The 22,662-nt window shown below is 41.2% G+C and overlaps 3 protein-coding genes across 7 annotated transcripts; 1 reads left to right on the forward strand and 2 right to left on the reverse strand.

Moving 5' to 3' along the window:
- Positions 1-100: 100 nt before the first annotated feature.
- Positions 101-892, reverse strand: LOC108968963 (TPPP family protein CG45057). Of its 4 annotated transcripts, none has more exons than XM_018933353.1 (3): positions 757-892; positions 422-663; positions 101-369 (listed from the first exon to the last, which is right to left on the reverse strand). In XM_018933353.1, the coding sequence occupies exons 2-3, from the start codon at positions 631-633 to the stop codon at positions 225-227; spliced, it is 357 nt and encodes a 118-aa protein (XP_018788898.1). In that variant the 5' UTR covers positions 634-663; positions 757-892; the 3' UTR covers positions 101-224. The 4 variants fall into 4 exon arrangements, with proteins under 4 accessions (XP_018788898.1, XP_018788897.1, XP_018788896.1 ...); XM_018933352.1 differs by having other exon boundaries at positions 422-703; XM_018933354.1 differs by having other exon boundaries at positions 117-152; positions 225-369; positions 422-764.
- A 444-nt stretch (positions 893-1,336) lies between these two features.
- LOC108968973 (transcription initiation factor TFIID subunit 2) lies at positions 1,337-5,853 on the forward strand. Of its 2 annotated transcripts, none has more exons than XM_018933388.1 (10): positions 1,337-1,454; positions 1,524-1,578; positions 1,647-1,810; positions 1,884-3,033; positions 3,158-3,606; positions 3,663-4,075; positions 4,140-4,350; positions 4,412-4,807; positions 4,886-5,471; positions 5,553-5,853. In XM_018933388.1, exons 1-10 carry the CDS (start codon positions 1,399-1,401, stop codon positions 5,763-5,765), a joined length of 3,693 nt encoding a protein of 1,230 aa, XP_018788933.1. In that variant the 5' UTR covers positions 1,337-1,398; the 3' UTR covers positions 5,766-5,853. The 2 variants fall into 2 exon arrangements, with proteins under 2 accessions (XP_018788933.1, XP_018788935.1); XM_018933390.1 differs by having other exon boundaries at positions 5,556-5,853.
- A 74-nt stretch (positions 5,854-5,927) lies between these two features.
- Positions 5,928-14,675, reverse strand: LOC108968974 (tyrosine-protein phosphatase non-receptor type 23). Its single transcript, XM_018933391.1, has 3 exons — positions 13,909-14,675; positions 11,903-12,279; positions 5,928-8,414 (listed from the first exon to the last, which is right to left on the reverse strand). Exons 1-3 carry the CDS (start codon positions 13,943-13,945, stop codon positions 6,399-6,401), a joined length of 2,430 nt encoding a protein of 809 aa, XP_018788936.1. The 5' UTR covers positions 13,946-14,675; the 3' UTR covers positions 5,928-6,398.
- Between the last annotated feature and the right edge of the window lie 7,987 nt (positions 14,676-22,662).

The raw sequence follows: 22,662 nt of genomic DNA on the forward strand, positions 1-22,662 counted from the left end.
AACCAAAAGAACTTGTTATTTTATTTTATTTATTTATATATGTATTTTGATAACAAAATATATTAACTTATTGTAAATTTTATTGAATTTTTCTGATCACTAATTTTTAGCATGGGGTAGCGTAATGTTCAACCTTGTGATACTTTAAAATGCTGCGATTCCACTCGGAAGGAAATTATTTGAGTAATTAGATCCATTATTTTATATTTGTACTCATAAATTACTTATTTCACGACAACAATTTCAGTGCCTCCGCCAGGCGGACCAGCCTCGAGTAGCGCTTTTTTAACGTCATCAATCTTAATTTCTTTACCCTGACAAATCATGTTTAAAAAATCCAAAAATTCCTCGAAGTCTAAACGCCATTTTCTTAAAATTAAGCAATATAATAAAAAAGAAAAAAAAGCTATTTACAAATTACTTGAATTTCATATAAGCCATGCCAGTGTCGGTCATGGTGAATGCCGTTTTTAATAATTTTGCTTGATCCAACCAAAAATCTATCTGGGACAATAATATGGTTTCGTATACCTCATTTTCCAAGTCTAAGGTGTTGATATTATTGTTTGCATATAAGTGGAAGAGACTTTCGATAGTATGCTTCTTTTGCTTATTCTCATCTTCATCGGCCATGACTTATAACTGCGAATTTTGCACTGTCCGCTGGATTTGTGTATATACACGTATAAATTTGTTTCACAAACTATATGTATTGACTTTATTTTGTTAATTTTTTCCAAGACATTTGATACCTACTCGCTTGTGTCCTCATTTTTGTTTGTTATATTGCCGTTACTATGTTGCATATATGTAGTCGTTGCTTACTTAAGTATGTAAATATTTCGGTGCATATGTATATATATACGTTCGAATTTAATTTTAACTTATTATAAACGCCATTAAAGAATAATAAAATAATAAAATAATAAAAATTCACGCGCGTTTAACGGTCTCTTCCATGTTTCGTTTCCACGATTACGTAGACGGAACGCATCTGGATTTTCATCCGGCTGTCAACTCGGTAACATTTCTCTAAATTACTTAGGGCTGTTTTCTGCCACTATATCCGCAACTGTCCTTTCGAATTCGCTTCTCAATGCATACATCTGATTAAATGTTTATCTTATACAGTCGCATTAAGAAGTTAAAATTTTGTTTTGGCTTTGAGCTGCTATAGGGAGCACATATTCACCACGCTCAAAATTTCACTTTCTATTGTTAGAACTTTCAACTCAATTGCCCCACAGTAATTTTTTTTCGTGCTTACCTATATTATTCGCCACGACTGTAAACAACTGATTTTGACATTGGTCCGCGGTATCATAAACAAGTTTATTAAAAGTGTAGTTTGTTTATTGCAATGCTGTGGAATTAAAAATATTTTACAATTTTGCTAAAATGGATAGCGAACCGAAGACCGAACCAAAGGATGTGCCCGCACGCCCATTTAAATTATAAGTATTCGTGCAAAAAGTAAAAATCAGCTCAAAATAATATTTCTTTCTCTATTTTCATAACTATACGGCGCATCAAATTGTGAGTTTGACCGGCATAAGTTTCGAACGCAAAAGTATAATAGTAAGTTGCTGGCAGTCTCAAACCGGGGAAAATTTGGTTTCAATTATATATGTATATATATTTTTTAGGGTGCAGTGGAGTTAACCATAGTGCCAACCAAAGAAAATTTACGGCTTATAAGGTTGAATGCAAAGCAGTGTCGTATTTACCGCATTTTGTTAAATGATGTTTGTGAAGCTGAGTTTTTTTATTTCGATCCATTCCTGGATATCCTTCAAGGAGATGCGAAAGTGTAAGACGCCGTTTGTAAACAAAAGTACTACCATTCATAATTATTTGTAAATAAATTAATATATATTTAACAGGAGATCCTTAGATGTGTACTCCAAAAACCATCTCAGTGCTGCACAGAAAACCGATCCTGATGTCAACTGTGGTGAATTGTTGATACAGATACCACCAGAAGGATATCACATGATTCAAGAAGGTCGCGGTTTACGTATCGGCATAGAATTCTCTATGGAAGATCCACAAGGCGGTATACATTTCGTTATACCACCAACTAGTGAGGATGAACAGCAACCCAACAGTGCACATATGTTCACATACGCATACGAAAATTCAACTCGCTTATGGTTTCCTTGTGTTGATAGTTTTGCAGATCCGTGCACATGGAAACTCGAGTTCACCGTGGATAAACACTTGACAGCTGTGTCATGTGGCGAACTTGTGGAAGTGGTTATGACACCTGATTTGAGGAGAAAAACATTTCATTATTCACTCACAACGCCCGTATGTGCGCCTAATATCGCCTTGGCTGTAGGCCCATTTGAAATCTACGTAGATCCTCATATGCATGAGGTAACTCACTTTTGCCTGCCACAGCTTTTACCGCTTTTGAAAAATACCGTACGATACCTGCATGAAGCTTTCGAATTTTTCGAAGAAACTCTTTCCACACGTTACCCCTTCTCCTGCTACAAACAAGTTTTTGTAGATGAACTAGATACCGACATCAGTGCTTATGCTACTTTAAGCATAGCTTCTGTGCATCTTATGCATTCCATTGCAATTATCGATCAGACTTATATAACACGAACATTAATGTCACGCGCCATTGCCGAACAGTTTTTCGGATGTTTCATCACATCACATCATTGGTCGGACACCTGGCTAGCAAAAGGTATTGCCGAGTATTTGTGTGGCTTATATTCCAGAAAGTGTTTTGGTAATAATGAATATCGCGAATGGGTTCAATCCGAGTTGGCGCGAGTTGTGCACTATGAGGAGCGGTATGGTGGGATTATACTCGATTGCAGTCAGCCGCCGGCGCCACTGCCTGTGTCTAGTACGAATCCCGCGAGCGCCACAAGCAAGCAAACTGAAATTGTGCATTATTTTCCTATAAAAAGTTTACACACAGTTTCGCCAAAGTATGTGGAAGCAATGAGACGCAAGGCGCACTTGGTTATACGTATGCTGGAGCATCGCATCGGCCAAGAGCTGCTAATACAAGTAAGTTTTCTTCAAATTCTTAAGCACTGTAACAATACAACTAGTTTTCGTACTCGAAAAACTTTTATTATAACATATGTACTCCTATGTTCAACTAACAAGTGATTGATTTTTTGTAATTTAGGTTTTCAATAAACAGTTGGTGCTGGCAACCAATGCGGCGGTGACTAAAATCGGCTCCGGCTTATGGCATCATTTGCTAATTTCCACAAATATATTCATCAAGGCGATATTCACTGTAACGGGTAAAGATATGTCAGTCTTCATGGATCAATGGGTTCGTACCGGAGGCCATGCGAAGTTCTCCTTTACATCCGTGTTCAATCGGAAGCGTAATACTATTGAATTGGAGATACGGCAAGACTTCGTGAGCCAACGTGGCGTTCGCAAATACAACGGTCCATTGCTGGTGCAGTTACAGGAATTGGACGGCACCTTCAAGCATATGTTACAGATTGAGAATACCGTGGTGAAGGCAGATATCACTTGCCATTCGAAAAGTCGGCGAAATAAAAAGAAGAAAATTCCGCTATGTACGGGCGAAGAAGTAGATATGGATCTATCGGCAATGGAGTAAGACACGCTTAAAAAAACATAACCTAAATAATACTTTTCGTATATTTTTGTAGTGATTCGCCAGTTCTTTGGATACGTCTAGATCCGGAAATGATATTAATTAGAGATTTGAATATAGAACAACCTGACTTCCAGTGGCAATACCAGCTGCGTCATGAGCGCGATGTAACAGCACAGTTTGAGGCTATTAAAGCTCTGGAGAAATATCCCACCAACGCTACGCGCTCCGCACTTACAGATACAATTGAAAATGAGCGCTGCTTTTATAAAGTCCGTTGCGAAGCAGCACATTGTCTCACCAAAGTAGCTAATCAAATGGTGACGCAATGGAGTGGACCTCCTGCCATGTTGAATATTTTCCGAAAATTCTTTGGCTCCTTTAGTGCTCCCCATATCATCAAACAAAATAACTTTGCCAATTTTCAGTTATATTTTTTGCAAAAGGTCATACCTGTGGCAATGGCAGGTTAGTTAGTCGCATGTTCACTAATATATTTCCAACATTTTTATTATAAATTATTTTTGTAAAGGCTTACGCACGTCTCACGGTATCTGCCCACCGGAAGTTATTCGCTTTCTGCTTGATCTTTTCAAATATAATGATAACACGCGGAACCATTATTCGGATGTTTATTATCGCGCGGCTTTAGTTGACGCTTTAGGAAATTCAATTACGCCAGTTGTTTCAGTGGCACTCCGTGGAACGCCCATTACTTCTGACAGCCTCTCTGCCGATGCTAAGTAAGTCTTCGCTTTGTTTAGACTTTTATTTGTAATGGTATTTATTTGAAATATTTTAAAGGCTTGTACTTGAGGAAGTGACCCGTCTACTTAACCTAGAAAAGAACTTACCGTCATATAAGTACATGGTTTCGGTTTCATGTCTTAAGGTCATTCGTAAATTACAAAAATGTGGTCACTTGCCTTCGCTGCCGAAGATCTATCGTTGCTATGCAGCTTATGGTCAGTATTTGGATCTACGTGTAGCCGCCATGGAGTGCTTGGTAGATTTTGTTAAAGTGGATGGACGCTGGGATGATTTGGACCATTTGATTACGTTGCTCGAAACAGATCCCGACCCTGCAGCACGTCATGCGCTTGCCCAATTATTGATCGACAATCCACCATTTAGTCGCGAGTCGAGGAGCAGCCGATTGGATCGGCCAGAGCTAGTAGAGCGATTATGGGCAAATATGAAGTGAGCATAGCTACATTATTAACATTTTCTTTTTGTAAAATTAGTCAAAAACTGAACTGAACTGTGTCCGTTTTACAGCAACAAATTGGCATTCGACACCAAATTACGTTGTGACATGGTGGACTTATATTATGCATTATATGGCACGCGAAGACCAATGTGCTTGCAATCTGCTGATGTCAGCAACATGTACAAAGATATAATTAAGGAGGGCACAAAGAAAACGACGGTTCCCAACAGCAGCATAATTCCTAATAACGAACCTAACACCCCGGCAATAATAAGCGAAGTGAAAAACGAGGTGCTCGACATAGTCGAAGAGCTTACTCCTATTACTGCAGTAAAGCGCACCGCTACCGAGGCCTTTGAGGTGGGCAATGAAGTCATAAAACTGGAAACAACTGAGGAGGTGGCACTTGTTGAAGACAATGACATGAAAATGGAGTCGCTCGACAATGAGGTTAAGGTTGTTGTTAACCCAGAAGATGATGGCAACGTACATTCCCCCGAGCCAAAACGTATGAAGAGTGAAATCTTCGAGGAAGACGACAATTCCGTAACCATCATCGATGTGGGCGAGACTGCAATAATGAAAGCAGATAGCAGTTTTGAGGCCAATAAAACAGACGCCGAAAGTAGGCATAAGGCAGAGAACTCATCAAAGGTGAGTCCCGACCTAATACGTGCCGTATATATTTATATAATATTGATATGATACTTATCGAATAAATATTAACATTTTCAGCAGAAGAAAAAGAAGAAGGATAAGAAGAAGCACAAACATAAGCACAAACACAAGCACAACAAAGAAAAAGAGCGTGACAAGGAGCGTGAGCGAAAGGATAAAAAGGACCCCAACATATCACGCATACAAGCAAAAGAAGCAACGCCGGAAACTCTCAGCTCAGCGGACAGCAGCAATTCAAATAGCAATCCGCCAACACTAAACTTCACATAAATAAGCTATAATGATACAGTTTTATATTTTACATTCTACTTTTGTATCAGTAATTTACAAAAATTACACATTAAAGTATATATGTTTAGAATTTCTGCAGCATTTTCAATATAATGCGTTACATATGTGCGAATATATAACGATTCTTGAAATATGTGTGAATTACAATTTCAGAAAATGCATTGCAAATGGTATTTAGTATATACAATAAATGTTTTTTTTTTTTTTAATAAATTCACTACAATCGTTTGGGGGTTCAAACTTCGTATCGTCTCGTTTGTTCGCAATAGACGTGTCTTTAGGTACATACATATTTATAATATTAAGAATTACATACATATAATTAACTATAAATAAATGTGCAGTATAGTGCCAACGGGACTTACTAACTGTAAGTGGCCACGTGTGTTCGGCATATTCCTTCGGCGAATTTTAGTCCAGTCAGAAAGTTGCACGAGCACTGTAAAACTAAATACAGGGAGAATGGAAAAATTGAGAATAGGCGTGAGCCGTTGTTGAGAGATATTATGTAGCGTGCACTTCGGATTTCGAAATCGTGTTTTGCGCTTAGATATTGTTATTGTAATTGGCAGGAAAAATAGTTAAAAGCTATGGAAAACAGTGTTAAAAGGATTATTGCTTGGCTTCATCTGCCTTTCCAGCAACCGCTGTCTCCTTCTCATCGCGTGGACGTCGTTTTTGGTCGGCCAACGGTCGTAAGTACGTTATATTGCCGCCACCCACAGCGGTCGCCGTTTGTTCATCAGGTGACGATGCTATGACATTTGCTGTTGGCTCCGAGCCCTGAGCTTGAAGTCCTCTACGTGGACCATACTGCTGAGCTATATGCTGCATGAGTTGCGCATAGTCCACAGGTTGATTGCGGAATTCAGGATGCTCCTTTATATACTGCTCATAAGGAACGGGCACCGGTACTGGTACAGCTGTTACTGGGTAGCCAGCATCTATCAGCGCCTGGAATTCGGTCTGGGTGAGCGGCTTTCCACCGGGTTGCGGTAAATGCAGTTGGCGCACATCTTCGATGGACTTCGTTTTTACTGGGGTGCTGCGTGAGGGGGTGGCGATACCTGTGCCTTGTGAGACGTAAATACTGGATTGTGACGGAGCTGGGCCGGGTGAGATATATTGTCGGTTTGCGTGCGCTTGCTGTGGAGTTGGTGCAGGTGCTGAGTACTGTTGAGCATGGGCGATTGGCTGTGGCCGTGGTTGTGCCTGTACTCGTTGTTCTCCGGAAGGTGCGTTGGGGTCGGGGGGGCTAGGGTGGAATCGTCCGGAGGGAGCTGGTGGATTTGATTGCCGTTCATAGTCGTAATACAGTTGCGGGTTAATATATTTGGCTGCGGCTGGTACGTTCGGATAATTTGGCGGCTCTTTCTCACGTAACTTTGGCGAAGATGTTGAAACCTTCGTGCCATAGTGTTTTGAGCGAGCTTTGGGTCTGGTTGTTGGATTTAGTTCCTGGTAGAAGTACTGTGTAGGTTGTGGCTGTTGTACCGTCGTGGGAGTCTGCGTTGGAGGATACACGACTGGACCTAATTTCTTGGCGTCCACAATGTGTTGCGGCACTTGTGTGGGGTAAATCGGCGTCGGTTGTTGTATGTTGCTAAATCTAAACAAGGACGGTATAAATGGCTGATTATTGGCATCTACTAGTGGTGTGGGTGTGGGTTGGGATCCGCTTTGAGAGGAATAAATTTTCTGTTGCAAAGCGTATGGGCGTGGCCGCGGTTCCGGGTGTGGCTGCAGCTGTTGTTGCGGAGCTTGTTGATGTTGGTGTACTACGCCAGATGGTTCGTTGGAATTATCCGCTAGCTGATTGGGTGAAGGTTTATTCGCAGCGAGCAGTTTTTCGATTTCATTCTCTAGCGATGACTTTGCTAGTGGATGATTTGGCAATGTTTTATAGCTCACTTGTGGTTGGTAGTATGCCAGTTGCGGCGGTATGTGCGCTGGTGGTGGCACGTCGGCTGATGGATCAACATTTTGTGGGTCACCTTGTTGCGGTTGTGGTTGCGGCTGCGGTTGTGGTTGAGGCAGATATTTGGGGCCACCGCGGTGACGTGGTACATATTGTACAAATCCAGGTACTGGCTCTTCGACGGAAGATTGTGACTGTGGCTGCGCGTGTTGGCGATAGTTGCCTAAACCTTGACCTACACGTTCAGTAGGCAGTGGCAAAGGTGGCCCTTTATTGGGAGAAGGTGCATGTCCAGCCTGTTGCTGACGGTATTGAGCTTCATGGAAGGCTCGTGCACGCAACTCATCTTCCAAAAGCTTAAGAAATTCTTCTTCGGGTATAATTTGGTATGGCTGCTGGGGTGCGCCTGTTCCTGGTTGTTGATATTGTGGTCCAAGTTGCTGGTATCGCGGTACAATTTGTGTTGGTGGCGCTGCGTAATGAGGCGCTTGTGCGGCTGTCGGGTTCGGCGGCTGAATGGCGACCGCATAACGCTGTTCAGCTTCTTCGGCATTTCCCCGATATTGTGAAGGTGATATATGGGCACGTCCCGATTTTGAAGCTTTTTTCTGTTGTTGTGCCGTACGTGGCTTCCCGGTTAATTCTGAAGCGGAGGCTGTCGACTTCGGGTGATTGCGATTAATGTCTTGCAGATAGGAAAAATGTTGGATCTGTAATGAAAGAGACATTTTATTACAGAAAAAAATCGATACATGCCTGTCTAATAAAACTCGCACCTTAATGAGATTCGGTTTGTCTGCTGGAGAAAAAAAATCATAAAAATATTAAAACAATATTAACACTTTAGGAGCGGGCCCCTATTTAGAGCAACATTCCCATGCATACAGATAAATATATTCTATTTTTGAGGACGAAATGGCGGCCGACTCAGAGGCTGCTAGCGGTTCTGGAAATACCTTTTTTTATATTTATGATAGTTAATACTGAGGTATTTTACTGCGACCTAGGGTCTATTCCTTATTGAAATTCTCCTATATCACATATGCTCACTAAGATCCAGCATCCTGAATAATTCCAGGAGCCTGCTGGGCGCTACAAAGATGATGTGTACCCTTTCCATGTAGATGGAACCCAGGGCCTTAAGCCTGCTTCTGCAATCAGGTTTGCTAGTGTTTCCTGTTCCAAGTCGCAAAACCGGCAGTTTGCGCAAGAGACTATGCCCATGTTGGACAAGTGCTGCCCGAGCCTGCAGTGCCCCGTGTAAAGCGCTACGAGGAGGCGGAATTTGTCACGGGTGAGGTTAATTAGTTCCTTAAACCGAGAGAAGTTGTACCCTCTTAGAAGCAGCGTAGCATGGCGCATTTGTGCTGTCTGCTGCCAGTGCTGTTGTCTCTCTCCATTCTCTTCTCCGTGCGGAGCAGCTTCTTAAGAGTGTGGAACCCCACTGTGATGCATGGTTCTGGTCCCGTCAGCTTGGACGCTGCCGCAGAGCGGGTAAGTTAGTCGGCTTGCTGATTTCCAGCTACCCCCTTATGCCCCGGCACCCAGATTAGGTGTATCCAGTTGCACACTGACAGCCGGTTCAGCCTTCCTATGCACCTGTCTACTAAAAACGATTTAATCTCATATGCTGAGATCACTTTTAGTGCCGCGATGTGGCGATATGGCGATGCGCGGGTTGCGAAAGTTGCGGTGGAGATTGAGTTCTGCGCACTGACTTATAGCAAAAACTTCTGCTTGAAAAATTCTTGGAAAATGGTTCATTGGTACGGATAGCTTGGTATGCGGTCCCGCAATGCCTGCTCCAATACCTTCCGGTGTTTTCTAGCCGTCAGTGTACCAGCGTATATATTACTACCGTACAATGTAGCAGCAGACGTACAACAACATTTATGTAAGTTCACATACCACTACAAGTAACTGTTATATATAAATAAGTATTTCACTAAAGCCGCATGTTGCGGTAAAGCAGTGACCTCAAAAATTAAAACTGCGAGGAAAATTATTACACATTTAGGGGTGATCAACTATTGTTAGTATTTCAACCAACAACGACCAAAACTTTGGATCGCCCATGCATCTAAAGAGAATTGTGTGGCATATATAAATGTGTATGCTGAATGAACAAATTGAGTAAAATTATTTAACATCAGAAAGCAAAAACAATTTATGCAAATTTAACGCTTGTTGTGGGCGAATTTATTTGGTGTTCGAAGAATAATATGGTATATCCATAGGTAGTTGTGTGTATGTGTTATGCTAATGTTGCGAAAAGTGATATTGCAGTTGTTGTTACTGTGACTGATCGGTTGGTAACGAATCTGAGCGGTTATTTGAGAAAAAGGTTCCAAGTGCGCTGAAATATTGAGGCTGCTTACTGGCAGAACCTAAAGCATCGGTGGCAATTGAATGCAGATTTTGAAGGTACACTTAGCTGCAGAAGAAAAAACAATATCAAACGCATTCATAAGACTCATAAATTTTTACATGAAAGCCACGTTTAAAGATGACTTGGTATGAGTCTTCCCATATGACAAGCGATTGTTCAATACAAACGCACGTACACACACTTGCTTTCCGCTTGTTGCAACTTTTGTCTTTATTTGCTGCTTGGCACTTGGCAATTTTGTCATTTGGTTTTCCTCACAGCAAAATAACTGTAATTATTACGCACATTTCCATGTCGTTTGTGATGTAAGCGAGCGGCACTTATTACGCCGTTATTTCCCCACATTTTGCGCCATTGCTTTACTTTCATAAACGACTTGTCCATTTTCGCCGCGGAGCTTGCCGAAAATAAAAACGTTCGTGGCTTAGAGTTTAATTGTCGCCGTGGACACGCAATGAAAACACGCGATTCCCGTATCGCAATAGAAAAATAGTGCTGAACATTTAATTTGGGTTAAGCTGCAAGTACATACATAAACTTAGTACGATGAAATGTTGCACAAAATGTACGCACCCAAATTATACAAATGCCTCAGATAATTATGCATTTTTTCGGTCAAGGTGAATTGTCATTGAGAATGAGATAAACTCGAGGAAACTCGCAGTTTCTAGAGACAAGCAAAAAGGCAAGTGAGCAATGTAAGTCAGGTTAAAAAGCACCGAATTAAAAACAAATAGTTATGCAAGACAATTGCCGCATATTTGCAGTTAACTAGCGTGAATATCGGCCATTAAGCAATCAAAAGACTTAAGCGGCAAACTTCGCTCCCTAATTTAATGTTGCCAACGGATTTTAGCAATGATTATATAACATAAAAATAAAAAAATAATAAAAAAATGAGATTAATTACACGACATAAAATATGGTGTTCTTACTGTTATCGCGTCTGACCTGGCACCCCAATCATATTCTTGATTTAATGGCCCACCTTCAGCGCTAGCAAATCGATTAGCAGTGGAGCTTTTATGATTGAAGCCATTTGTCTTTTGCTTTAACAGCAATTAAAAATCGCTGTCATGCTAATGAAGTAAACATCATATTGTTATTGTAATTGTTTGAATTTGCGAACGTTACAAGTGGTATCAAGGACCTGTGAAATATTTCAAAATCAGTTTAACGGGCTCTGTCAACGTTATTGACTTTTTCAATTAGTTTTGTTATACCGGATAAATTTCAACTCAAGTAATATTTGTGGATTTTTCAAAGTTCATACGTCTGACGGCGCTTGTGGAAATCTGTTCAATGCAAAACATACTCGCAGTGCGCATAAATATGTTTCAGACAGCGGCGAAACAGCGTCGTTTAGCACAGCGACACAGACACCTTCGTGTGATTTGCTGTTTTGCCGACATGTTAATTGCGTTTGACCGCCGCCGCGCAGCGTACAATGCTTTGCTTTAAGAATCGTGCAACCAGTCACGATTGCGCATTGAGTATTTGCACTGCGAAAGCGCATTGTTGTTGGTGGCGCGCACAGATCACAGACCAACTGGCATTAGAGCAATGCATGAACAACTGAATACCTGTGAGCGCAGCGGATGAGTCGTTTAACCCTTTTCAATTCGATGGAAATTACAGAAAAGCGAAGAATGTCGAAAGCAGTTGTCGCAATACGAGCACCCCCCTAACGCTTGCACAGCCTCAGCCACCTTTGGCTTATTATTTGCATCACGTTTGCAAGTCGCCGCTGCTGCAGCCTACAACAACCACTACAAAGTTTTATTATCGCACTTGTCTCACACCACTCACCTCTTGACTCTGCTCCAGCAATTGGGTGCCGTGCGGCCTTATTGTCGCCGGATAATTACGCAACTGCGGCGCTTGATGCTCTTCGTGCTGCTGGTGATCGTGTGGCGCAATGGGCCGAATGAGGAATTGAGTTGGTTTTGGACCGTAGATGGTTTCCTGCGGATTTTCCGGGTCATCAGCATCATTGGTGTCGGCGCGGTGGTTCGGGTATACCGCTTCGTCTTTGGCGCTGACCTGCCGTTTATCTTTAGGCGTCTCATCCGTCGCCGGCGCAATGGCAAGCATCGCTGTGGCTTCCGACAATGTGGCCGCAGATGTTGGGTGCACATTGCTGGCGGCTGCTTCGGTTGCTGCTGCGGAACGGGCATTCAAGATGCCTAAAACGAAAACAAAGGAAGCGATTATTTATATTTTATATTTTTCATAAAAAATGTCATATTTCAAAGTGGAAACATTTATGCCGAAGGTAAAGATTCAGTACACCCTTTTTAGTCCACTTATGCTCGGTATTCATTTTCACTATTCTATATCCTTCAGTGAAATAATGGAGGATAGTTGAAATAATTTAAAAATAAAGTGGCTATAGTAACTTCTCATCTCAAAGACGAAGATAGATTGGTATGAACCAAGTGATTAAGCGGTGAGAACTCGCAGAGACTTGTTATGCTGGGTCTCTGTTTTCATCAAATAAGTGGAATAGAGCTTTTCTATCTTTTCTTTTTCTTTTTCCTACAGTTTGGGTAAGAGACTGAGAAATGAATAACTTGATCTCAGCTGTTTTTCCCGTTGTTTCCTCACAAAAGTTGAAGAAACAGAATCTAGAGATCTAATGACGATGACATTGGGGAAAAAATTGAGCAGAACCATCACATAAGCAGCCATGACATCGTTCATCATCACCAAACAGTTTCGAACCATTTAAAAAAGACTGGCTACAAAGAGAAGCTCCGTGTTTGGGTACCACATGAATTGTTGGATCATGAGAAAAATGTAATGGACCCAATTAACATCTGAGAAGAACTGTGCGTGAATTCGTCAAAAATCAGCCGAAATCACCATTGAAATTCATGGAAATGGAATTGAATATTTCCTAAACATCGCTTTATCGCATCTAGGCTTACGAAAGGTGTGTGCACGGTTTGTTCCGCATAAATTGACTGACAACCAAAAATTGCTCAGAATCCAACATTCGAGGGACATCATTAAAGAGGTTTATTTGATCAAAAAGCACATTTTAACCATAAACCGCTCCACATATTCACTTGATATTTCACCGTGCGACTTCTTCCACTTCGGATAAATGCATTGGCCCATGAAAATAAAGCATTATGCAGACGTAGAAGCCATTCAAAAGGCTTGCACCGGCATACTGGTGGCCATACCGACCAACGAGCTAAAACAATCGTTCGACATAATTTTGGACCGTGCAAAGAGCAGTATTGAAGCATATTTGAATAAAATAAATTGTTTTTGCCGAAAAAACCATTTGTTCTGTTTTGTTTTTTCTTTGGAACGCAAAGTGTACACAAAAAAAAATAAGTTTAAGTGAATTAGAAATACGAAAATACTTTTTCAACTACCCAATTTTTGTAAGTAGATAACTAAACTCGAGCTATTTTTTACTATGTATTTTACCACAGAAACAGAGGTTTTGAATTTCAAAAAAAGGGTATGCCCAAACTTTAACGATTTCTCCTCGCTTCTATGTATATAATTTCGAGTTTGCGTAAAGAAAAATGCGATCACAGGCATAATTAGGACTTTAGTCCCCGATTGTGGATAGTTAGATTAGCAAGCGAAAGGATACGAAAATAAATAGTTGAATATCATTCCATAGAAGTACATCGGAAGAAAATCGGAACGTTTCCGTGAAAAATGAAAAAGTAAGCTTTATACTATTTCTAACTCTTCCAAGCAGCCAAACATATGTAGTATTTGATTTATCGATTCATTTTTGCACTTATAGAACCAGGGTTTAACAGGTCCTTCGGTAAAGGTTAACTTACCAAAAGCCAAAAGGCAAATTAATAGGTGTGTCCGCATTTCGCTGCTGTTTTAATCCAGAGAAGGTAACGCGACCTCAGCGCTTTGTATTTTTAATTATTTGAATATTGTTGTTGTAATAAGATGTTGTTGGGTTCGTTGAAAGGACTAGTTTTTGCAACAACAATTTACCACACTATAGCACACTCAATAGATCAACCGAAAAGGTGCCAACATCCCAAGTGTCACTCAGCATTGTCGTCTATGGAACATAACTACCGTTACCGTTCACGCAAATGTCGCGGATTGTACGTCGCACAATGTTTCACACACAACAACAACAAACTGCAAATTCCGTTATGCTTGCTATTGCAAATCTTTACACATTTAATTTCGTTTTGCCGCCTTACGGCACCGCAGCATTGGAGCTTAAGCTATTTCGTTTTAATTTAATTTTTTGTCTATTAAACTACAGCAAATCGCTGTCACAATTGCAAGTCGTGCACTGTAACACTGCAAAGTACAATTTACGCCACACAACAAAAACGAAGCACTAGCGACTAAAGCATTAGGCAAGCAGAGAAAATTACTGCATCCGTCGCCGCGAGGCTAAAGGCACACCGTAAAAACAAAAACTAAAACCAAAATCGAAATGTTTGCACGAGCAAAAAGTTCAGTTTATTTAGTCCGGCGGCAGCGTATCCGTGTGAAAGACGAGCACGAGCTTGTAAATTTGTAAGCTGCTAGGCGGAACGCGACGATTCGAAGCTGTTTGCTGGCTAGTTGAGTGTTGCACGACCGAAAGACGAATCTTTGAATTGTGCTGCGACACTGGCATTTATAAAACTTCGCACCCAAAAGAGACCATCGAACGCTGCGGCGTCACGTCGCAGTCACGGCGCTGGAGAAGCCACCGACACACAATGAGCGACCGCTTGCAACAAACAGCATTGTTTGCGTGTTTGCGGGCCCTCATGTTGTTGTTGTTGCTGCTTCGGTGTTTAATTTTCGTTCAAGCTTTTGTTGACAATTGAAAGGGAAACGCTTGGCATAGCGCTCAGCTGCGGCGCATTTGTTGGGGGCAGCCTCGCGCTGATTTAAGTGGAGTCAACGGCGGAGTCGTCGTTATCGCCAGCAGCTGCATTTGATCAGCTAACAGCGGCGCTAGCGTCATCCTATGCGGTTGGCTTAGCGTAATGCCATGCGGGTTTGTCTGCTCATTACTGTCGGCTGACGGCTGAAGACTGGGGAAGCAAACTTAATTCCGCGGCGTCGTGGTGTGTAGATTAAACGTTGCTGGGTTGGTTAGATGACGAACTTTGCAGGTCAAAATATGGCTGGCGCTTAGTTTCAGTTTAGGAAGTGGCCTCGTAAAGTAGTACCCTCATATACTTGGCGGACATCGCGGCTTGCTGCACTGCAGGCCAGATTACTACCGATCGCTGTGTAGCCACTAATTTACAGTTACTTACGGATTTTCACATTTCATTGTTATCGCGGTAATATTGTTGTTGTACTAATTCATGCGGTCATTTCTGGTCTTTCTATGCCTTTAAGCGCCTACAAATGTGCCCTGCCTCACCTCACCTGTGTGTGAGCGTCTGGTTTGCGTGCGGGTTGTGGATTGCGTTGTTAAACTGTCGCATTTCATTATTACTGCAGTTGTTTTGTGGTTTTGGGCAGATATAAATTTTTATTGCGTGCTTGCTTGTCAGCAACAGTGCATTTAATAGTAGCGTCTATTGTGTGCCGATAATTTAGCGTCTTTATGAGTGCTCTGCATGTTTGGGCAATGGGAGAAGGCTTTGTGAGTTGCTCGCTTAAGTCGTTTGTACTTGGAGGGCCTAATTAAGTGGTAAAGTTTGGCACCTGTAATTAGTGCAATAGGTGGAAATGTTGTGCCGACAACACAATGACAATGAAAATTGTGACATTCCGCTCCAGGGCGCGTGTATATACCAAATATATGCACCAATTAACCGTTGTGGCATAAGCTGGTAAGTTTTCTGAATTATGGAACTCGTTTGGCTTCGGGCGACAAATGAGTTGTAATTAGTGGCTATGAGCATTTTTCTAATAATTATATTATACTATATATTTTCTAATGCAGGAAGCGAAGAATTGTGTTAGTGTAATTATTACATTTGAATTCCAAAACCTAATTAATTTGACTAATCATATCCATCTCCTTAATATTTATTAATAACTTTTTCTTCATTAATTTCGTACTCGCTATGGTGAGATTAATATGTATCACCTATAATCTTCTATGAAAGCCTCATTGCACCAAAGCAAATGACGGCATTCATTTCTAATTAGTTCACACTTTTCCACGTCAACTCCACCGAATTATTACGCAATCAATATGAAAGTAGTTTTGTTAGCAATTTTATTAGCTTGCCAACTTTTCCTGCCCATGCGCAATTTCCTCTCTCTGTGTCAGCTTATCGCCTATACTAGCGGTGGCCACTTTCAGAGTCAAGTTGAAGAATACAAAGTTCACTTTTTAATCCTTTTTTGTAGCATCCGGCAGCTAAATGTGTTTGCATGACTGTCCAGTTATGTACGTTCACCACCAAATTGAAAGAGTAAATTAGCTGACAATGTTGGTTGAACTTGGCGGAATTGCAAGCGGTTCGACGAGGTATTCAGCTACTTCATGCATTTGTCATGACATTGCATGGTATAGTTACTTTGTAAGGAAACTTTTGCCTATTCAGATGTTGATTGTATCGTTGGTTTGATATTTTTTGTGGAAAAGCTGGACTGGAAAATATTTAATTTAGAAAAAAAAAAAAAATTGAAAGCCTTTGATAAATTCTGCTCGGATCTGATCTTCACAAATCCTTCATAGCAATTGGTAACACAGTCAAAATGAAAGAGTTTTATATTGTGACAAAAAAGTGAAAGGAAATTGTATCTTAAAGTATGTATTTTTCTAAATTGGTAGACTGTCCTTTATTACAATGCGAAATATGAGTGCGATCTGTCAACAAGTTTGTTTATAGCAGCTGCTTAAGTCTGTACATCTCAGTGGTGCGTTGCAATTTTTACAATGGATAAAAAAACAAAGAATTTGTCAAAAATTGTATTTTTATAACCAATGCGAATGTTGGAAAAGTCTTACGTTGATTCAGTTTTATCAAAAACACAAGCCTACGAGTGGTACAAAGAATTCAGAAACGTTCAAGAGATCGCTGAAGATATGCCTCGATCTGGACGACCTTCGACCTCTTCAACTGATGAAAGTACTAAGAAAGTGAAGGATATGGTGATCGAAAATCGTCAGCCAAACGTTAGAGGCATGGCAAGAGAGCTCGACTTTATCTGGATATTTTGGGTATGAAACTCGTTCTTGTTCGACTCGTCCCGATAAATCTAAACTTTTTTCAAAAAGAGTTCCGTAAACAAGTCTCTTTGGACTTGACCGTTCAAATTCTGATCCCACATTCATGGAGAGCATTATGAACGCTGATGAGACATGGATTTATGAGTTAGACATGCAAACAAATTTACTATCCTTGGAAGACTGGACTGGACATTCCCGCCCCAAAATCCAACGCAGAATAAAACTTGCCAACGGGTGCTACTTCGGGCTAAGTAAACAATTGAGAAGTAAAGTACTCTCTCGACGAACAAAAACAAAAGCATGGACAATGACAACTTCTGATGATTCAACGTTACGAGTTTTCGAGAGAAAGGTTCTGTGGGAGATTTATGGTGCTTTGCACGTTGGCAGCGGCGAATATCGCATTCGAGGGAACGATGAGCTGTATGAGATATCAGCGAATTAAACAACAGCGGCTACGCTGGCTAGGTCATGTAGTGCATATGGACGAAAACACCCTAGTTCTGAAAGTATTCGACGCCGTAACCGGCGGAGGAAGCAGAGAAAGAGGAAGACTGTTGGAAAGACCAGGAGAAGGGCGTGGCTTCGATAGGAATCTCCAATAGGCGCCACATTGCAAACGACTGGAGCGTTGTTGTTAACTCGGCCAGTAAAGAAGAAAAATATATAGATTGAATTGAGATCGATGATACTAGCAATGTTAGTTATACTTTATGGGATAAATATTTTTTTATTTATTTATAAAAACGTGAAACAATAATACAATTACTTTTCCATGAAAAAAGAAGCACTGGCTGCCAGGACCTTCGGCTCGCTGATGTAATGGAATAATTGTACTTCCGGAAGGTTTGTTTATCACCTCTGCATTCCTAATGCAAAGGGACAACTCTCTTCTCTACCACCAAAAGTTGCTATCACATTGAGGAATTTAAAAACTGGACATCCTGCAGCCTTTCTATTAGGTAATATGGTGTTTCCTTGATTTAGGTGTTTGCGTGCAAAATCGAAGCAGTGCAAAACAAACTTGTGACTGCCATGACATGCTGCTAATAAAGCGCCGAGAAGTGTGAACTAGGCGATGAGAAGCAGCCACATAATTGCATACGTCGGTATTTGTGTGTGTGTAAGTAAGCGGACAAGTGGGTGATCAGTAGCATAGGCGCTTTCGACGATAGAAACCGAATTGATGAGCTCTTGTGTGCAAGTGTAAATCACAAGCGGGCATTATTACGTCGCGCCAAACTCACAAATTGAATACATAATAACAGAATCATAATCGTGAAAAGACGCTAATGCAGGCAACAACAATAGCAACACAATTGTAGAAGATAGAAATGTTTGCGTAATCTCTTTTGTTGGCGCTGTCACTGCTGACGCCAACGACGCTGCCATCATCTTGAATTACTTGTATTCCATTACCCATTTATGTAAACGTGTGTGCATATGTGTGTCTAGTTTTTGCTCTGTCTCTGGCTTTGCCTTGTATTATTGCCATGCTTTTCTACGGCGTCTCACTTTCTTTGCTACGTAAAGATGCAAGCTATCGCGGTGTCCACCATGTAGATGTGAACGACGAGAAAACACTTGAAATATTGGCTGCTGCAGCAGCATCAGTCCCGGAGCCATTGTTGCTTGCCAATTGTCAAGTATCGGTGTTGGTGTTGGTAGCGCCAGCCGCCGAAAATGCGGTGCAGCGGTGGTCGTTGCGAAGCTTGTCGGCTGGGGTTTCTCATTGTCATTGTGCCGTTGTGAAACGGTTGCATACCGAAATGCCGTCTCCGCAGCGGGTCTCAGCGTTGTTGGTAACAAGCAGAAAAAGACGACAGAAACTCACTGCGCATGCATGTGCATTGCAGTGTATATATGTATGTGTGTATGTGTGTGTCTATTATAGGCTTCAGTAGCAATAACGAATGAACAGTAGCTAGGCATTCAACAACTTGGCCAATAATCAGTAGAGCAATCGCTTGCAACAAAATAAGCAACCATGTCAGCAACAACAACAGAAAGAATATTGCAGCAACGTAAAACAAAATTAGTTACAACTGCAATGACATCTTAAGTCCCCGCGCATATAACCGCGCGTTGAAGTGCAGCTTAAGATGAGCAGCTTTGCGAGTGTTGCGATTGTCCATTTAGTGGCTCAATAGTGGTTACTCTTGTTGTTTTAGTAGGAAAATATCTATGTTTTTTCTAAGCACATTTATACAGAGTTTGTCTGGAAAGTAATAGGACTGAGTCGATTAAAAAAATTTGATTAGGCCAATCTTTACAATTCTTTAAAAACTTTCAAAATAGGCTTCTTCTGCGTCGATGCAGCGCTGCCAGTGCGATTTCCAAGCATTGTAGGCGGCACGGAATTCATTCTCCGAAATAGCCTTGAGAGTTGAGGTGCCAGCTGTTTGGATCCCCTCTGTCGTCTTAAAATGTTTGTCTTTCATAGGCCTTTGCAGGCAGGGAAACAAAAAAAGTAAGCGGATCCACATCTGGGCAGTAGGGCGACTGCGGAAGTCTTGGGATGCCGGCCATGGTTAGGTCGCTGTTCACAAGAACACCGCCTGGGGCGTTGTCTTAGTGCAAATTCCAATCGGCTGCGATGTCTTGTCACGTTTAAGTGCTCCACTACAATGTCATGAAGCTGAGATGTTGATAAATATAACATCTGAGCAATTAAACAAATACTTAGTCGACGGTCTAAGTTCAAAACTTTGAACACACGAGTCACATTGTGAAAGTCGCAGGTCTCCCAACGCGATCTTCTTCAGCGACCTTTTCCTGAACCTCCAAAAAGGCCACCGACATACACCACTTCTTGCTAAAGCAACCAGCAGGCTTGATCATATCAAACGTCTCTGTCGCAGATTTACCGAGTTTAACGCAGAATTTAATCGCGTACCTCCGCTCTAACGAACGTATTTTCGACTTGAACCACTCACAGAAACAACTCGCGTGAAAATCTTTGTCCTGACTCTCCAGGTGCCCAGAGGCAACAGACCATCCTATAGTTCATTAGCTAGGAACGCTCTCTACCGAATACAGTCGCGGCGGAAGAAATTCAGTCCTATCACTTTCCGGACGAATCCTGTATGAATGCTCGACTTTTCATTCATATGCAGTGAACTGTATCTAACAGCTACACGGTTGCCATTCAAAGCTAATATCTTTGCTACCGACGACACTGTGGTAGATTTCTGATTGGTTTATGCCGCGGTTATTACGATTACTCAGGGACGAACTTGCAAACAACTTTTGCTGCACTTTAATTTATGTACGGAACATACATACTTACATGTAAAAATCTATTTAGTCTTGTTGACATTCTTCAGACGACAATAAAGTTCGTATTTGCGAGACTAAATTTATTGCAAGTACTTAATATGGGTAAGCGCGTTTGAATGCAGGAGAGTCCGAACGATTGTGATACCGAGTATTCGATGGAATTAAGAATCAGAGTTGACTATGTGATGCGTTAGGGCCTCACTCATCCTTCAAGAGTCTAGTCATCTATTCAAGAGTCTACCGCTAATCTGCAAGCGTCCACTGCTTGTAATAATCCTCCAAGAACAGCAAAGGAAGCAGCTTTAAATCGAATCTGATACCGACTCAAATGATTTACAAATGCTGTAATACGAAAAAAACATGTGCATCTCAAAGCTCGCCACCGTTCTGCTCCGTCTGTGGAAGTGAACATGTCAACCTTAACATTTGAGTGGACAGGTCGCCGCGTTGCTGAAGCACAGCTGTCATTTATGGCATCTACCGGCTGGTGGCTGGTGGCTGCTGTTTATGTTTTTGTTGGCACTCCAGTGGTTACTAAGAACAACACACATATTCACAATTATTGGTATTAAAAACCTTATATTACCACTGCATACCGACACACACACACTTGTAAAGCGTTATAGCTGCTTTATGAAGAGCATTTACCTGCCAATCTAACGGATATTGTTTGATTGCCCCAATTCAGCAGCGTTGCTCCGCAAACCGAGTCAAATTGTACTCTGCGCAGATGTAGCAAGAATATTTCACACGACTTTTGGCTTCTTCGTCTTCTAATTACAAAGTATGAAATTAATTTTCGCTAAAGGCTGTCAATATTTTAATGTTTCGTGGTTCATAAAAGTTGCTTCGTCGTAGATTTGCGGAAACTTAATTAAATTGAAAATTCATGACTTCATATGCAGATTTTGATGCACAGTACCGAAAGCAAAAGCCTGCCAAATTGAAGTTCTACTGGGTTTATATAGCTTTGAATGTGGTAACCGCTAGGCGATTTGTTTGCTGTATGTTATTGTTAAAAAAGTCGGGACCAAGCGGCCGTAGGTCGATACGTTTTTAGGTGAATATTTAGTATTAATTTATTGGTTAGTCGAAAAAGACTTTTCGTATTTCTAATCAAACTTCAACTTCTTTTTATATTTACAATGAACCAAATATGTGCCACTTTGGTCGATCACTTTTTGTCATTTATCCGCTAGAGACATATGTCATCAGTGCAAAAGTTTTCTGCTTCTCGGCGAAAAACTGCAACAAGTAATTTTCACAGGCCTCTCTTGAAGCCAACTTTACTAAACTAAGAGAGTTATGCGTTGACCGAAACAAATGGTAGTCCGATGGTGCAAAGTTAGGGCAACATGGTGGATGAATCAAAACTTCCCAGCCAAGCTCTCCCAGTTTTTGTCGAGTCATCAAAGATGTGTGTGGTGTAGCGATGTCCTAAAGGAAGACGAAGCCTTTTCTGTTGTTCAGTTCTGGCCGTTTTTTTTTGCTTGCTGCTCAATCTCAGTTGTTGGCAGTAAAATGTAGAATTAATCGTTCGATCAGGCTGGAGCAGCTCATAGTGGATGATTCCTTTCCAATCCCACCAAACACTCAGCATGACCGTTCGGGGTGTCAATCCTGGCTTTGCGACCATTTGTTGAGATTCACCACGCTTGGACCATGATCTCTTTCGCACAGCATTGTCGTGTTTGACCCACTTTTCGTCTGCTGTTACCATTCGCTTCAGAAATGGCTCGATTTAATTTTGTTTCAGCAAAGAATCGCAGTTGTTAATTCGGTCCATTCAATTTTTCACAGACAATTCATGTGGAGCTTGATGTTTGGAGATTCTTTTTGTAGTCAGCCTTTTTTAAATAATTCAAAAACGAATATACTTTTTTGACTACCCGATATATTATAGTTAACTCGGCTTCAGCATACTTGCTGTCCTCTGTAAGTCTTCATCTCTCTGCTCCGGCTCTTCGTATGCTATCCATTCTTTCTTCCAGTTGTTATTGTAGTGGCAGAAAATATTCCTGAATTCTAATTTCGAGAAATGTTGCTAAATTGAAATTCCTTGGCCAGTTAAAAATCCGGGTACGTTTCAGTTATTTAAACCCGTCTTGGGAACGGGTTCTTCCTTCAATATTTCGTTTAATCTAGATTA

Source organism: Bactrocera latifrons, unplaced genomic scaffold (assembly GCF_001853355.1).
Source record: "Bactrocera latifrons isolate USDA-ARS-PBARC rearing strain unplaced genomic scaffold, ASM185335v1 scaffold_235, whole genome shotgun sequence".
Lineage (NCBI taxonomy): Eukaryota > Metazoa > Arthropoda > Insecta > Diptera > Tephritidae > Bactrocera > Bactrocera latifrons.

Bases quoted from the DNA above. Each gene is read 5' to 3' on its own strand.
- LOC108968963 (XM_018933353.1), bottom strand. From the start codon at position 633: ATGGCCGATGAAGATGAGAATAAGCAAAAGAAGCATACTATCGAAAGT. The intron at 370-421 runs GTAATTTGTAAA...CTTAATTTTAAG, and splicing joins ATGGCTTATATGAAATTCAA to AAAATGGCGTTTAGACTTCG.
- LOC108968973 (XM_018933388.1), top strand. From the start codon at position 1,399: ATGGATAGCGAACCGAAGACCGAACCAAAGGATGTGCCCGCACGCCCA. The intron at 4,076-4,139 runs GTTAGTTAGTCG...ATTTTTGTAAAG, and splicing joins CATACCTGTGGCAATGGCAG to GCTTACGCACGTCTCACGGT. The intron at 4,351-4,411 runs GTAAGTCTTCGC...AATATTTTAAAG, and splicing joins AGCCTCTCTGCCGATGCTAA to GCTTGTACTTGAGGAAGTGA.
- LOC108968974 (XM_018933391.1), bottom strand. From the start codon at position 13,945: ATGCGGACACACCTATTAATTTGCCTTTTGGCTTTTG. The intron at 12,280-13,908 runs GTAAGTTAACCT...TTTTCGTTTTAG, and splicing joins AATTTGCCTTTTGGCTTTTG to GCATCTTGAATGCCCGTTCC. The intron at 8,415-11,902 runs GTGAGTGGTGTG...CTTTCATTACAG, and splicing joins TGCTGGAGCAGAGTCAAGAG to ATCCAACATTTTTCCTATCT.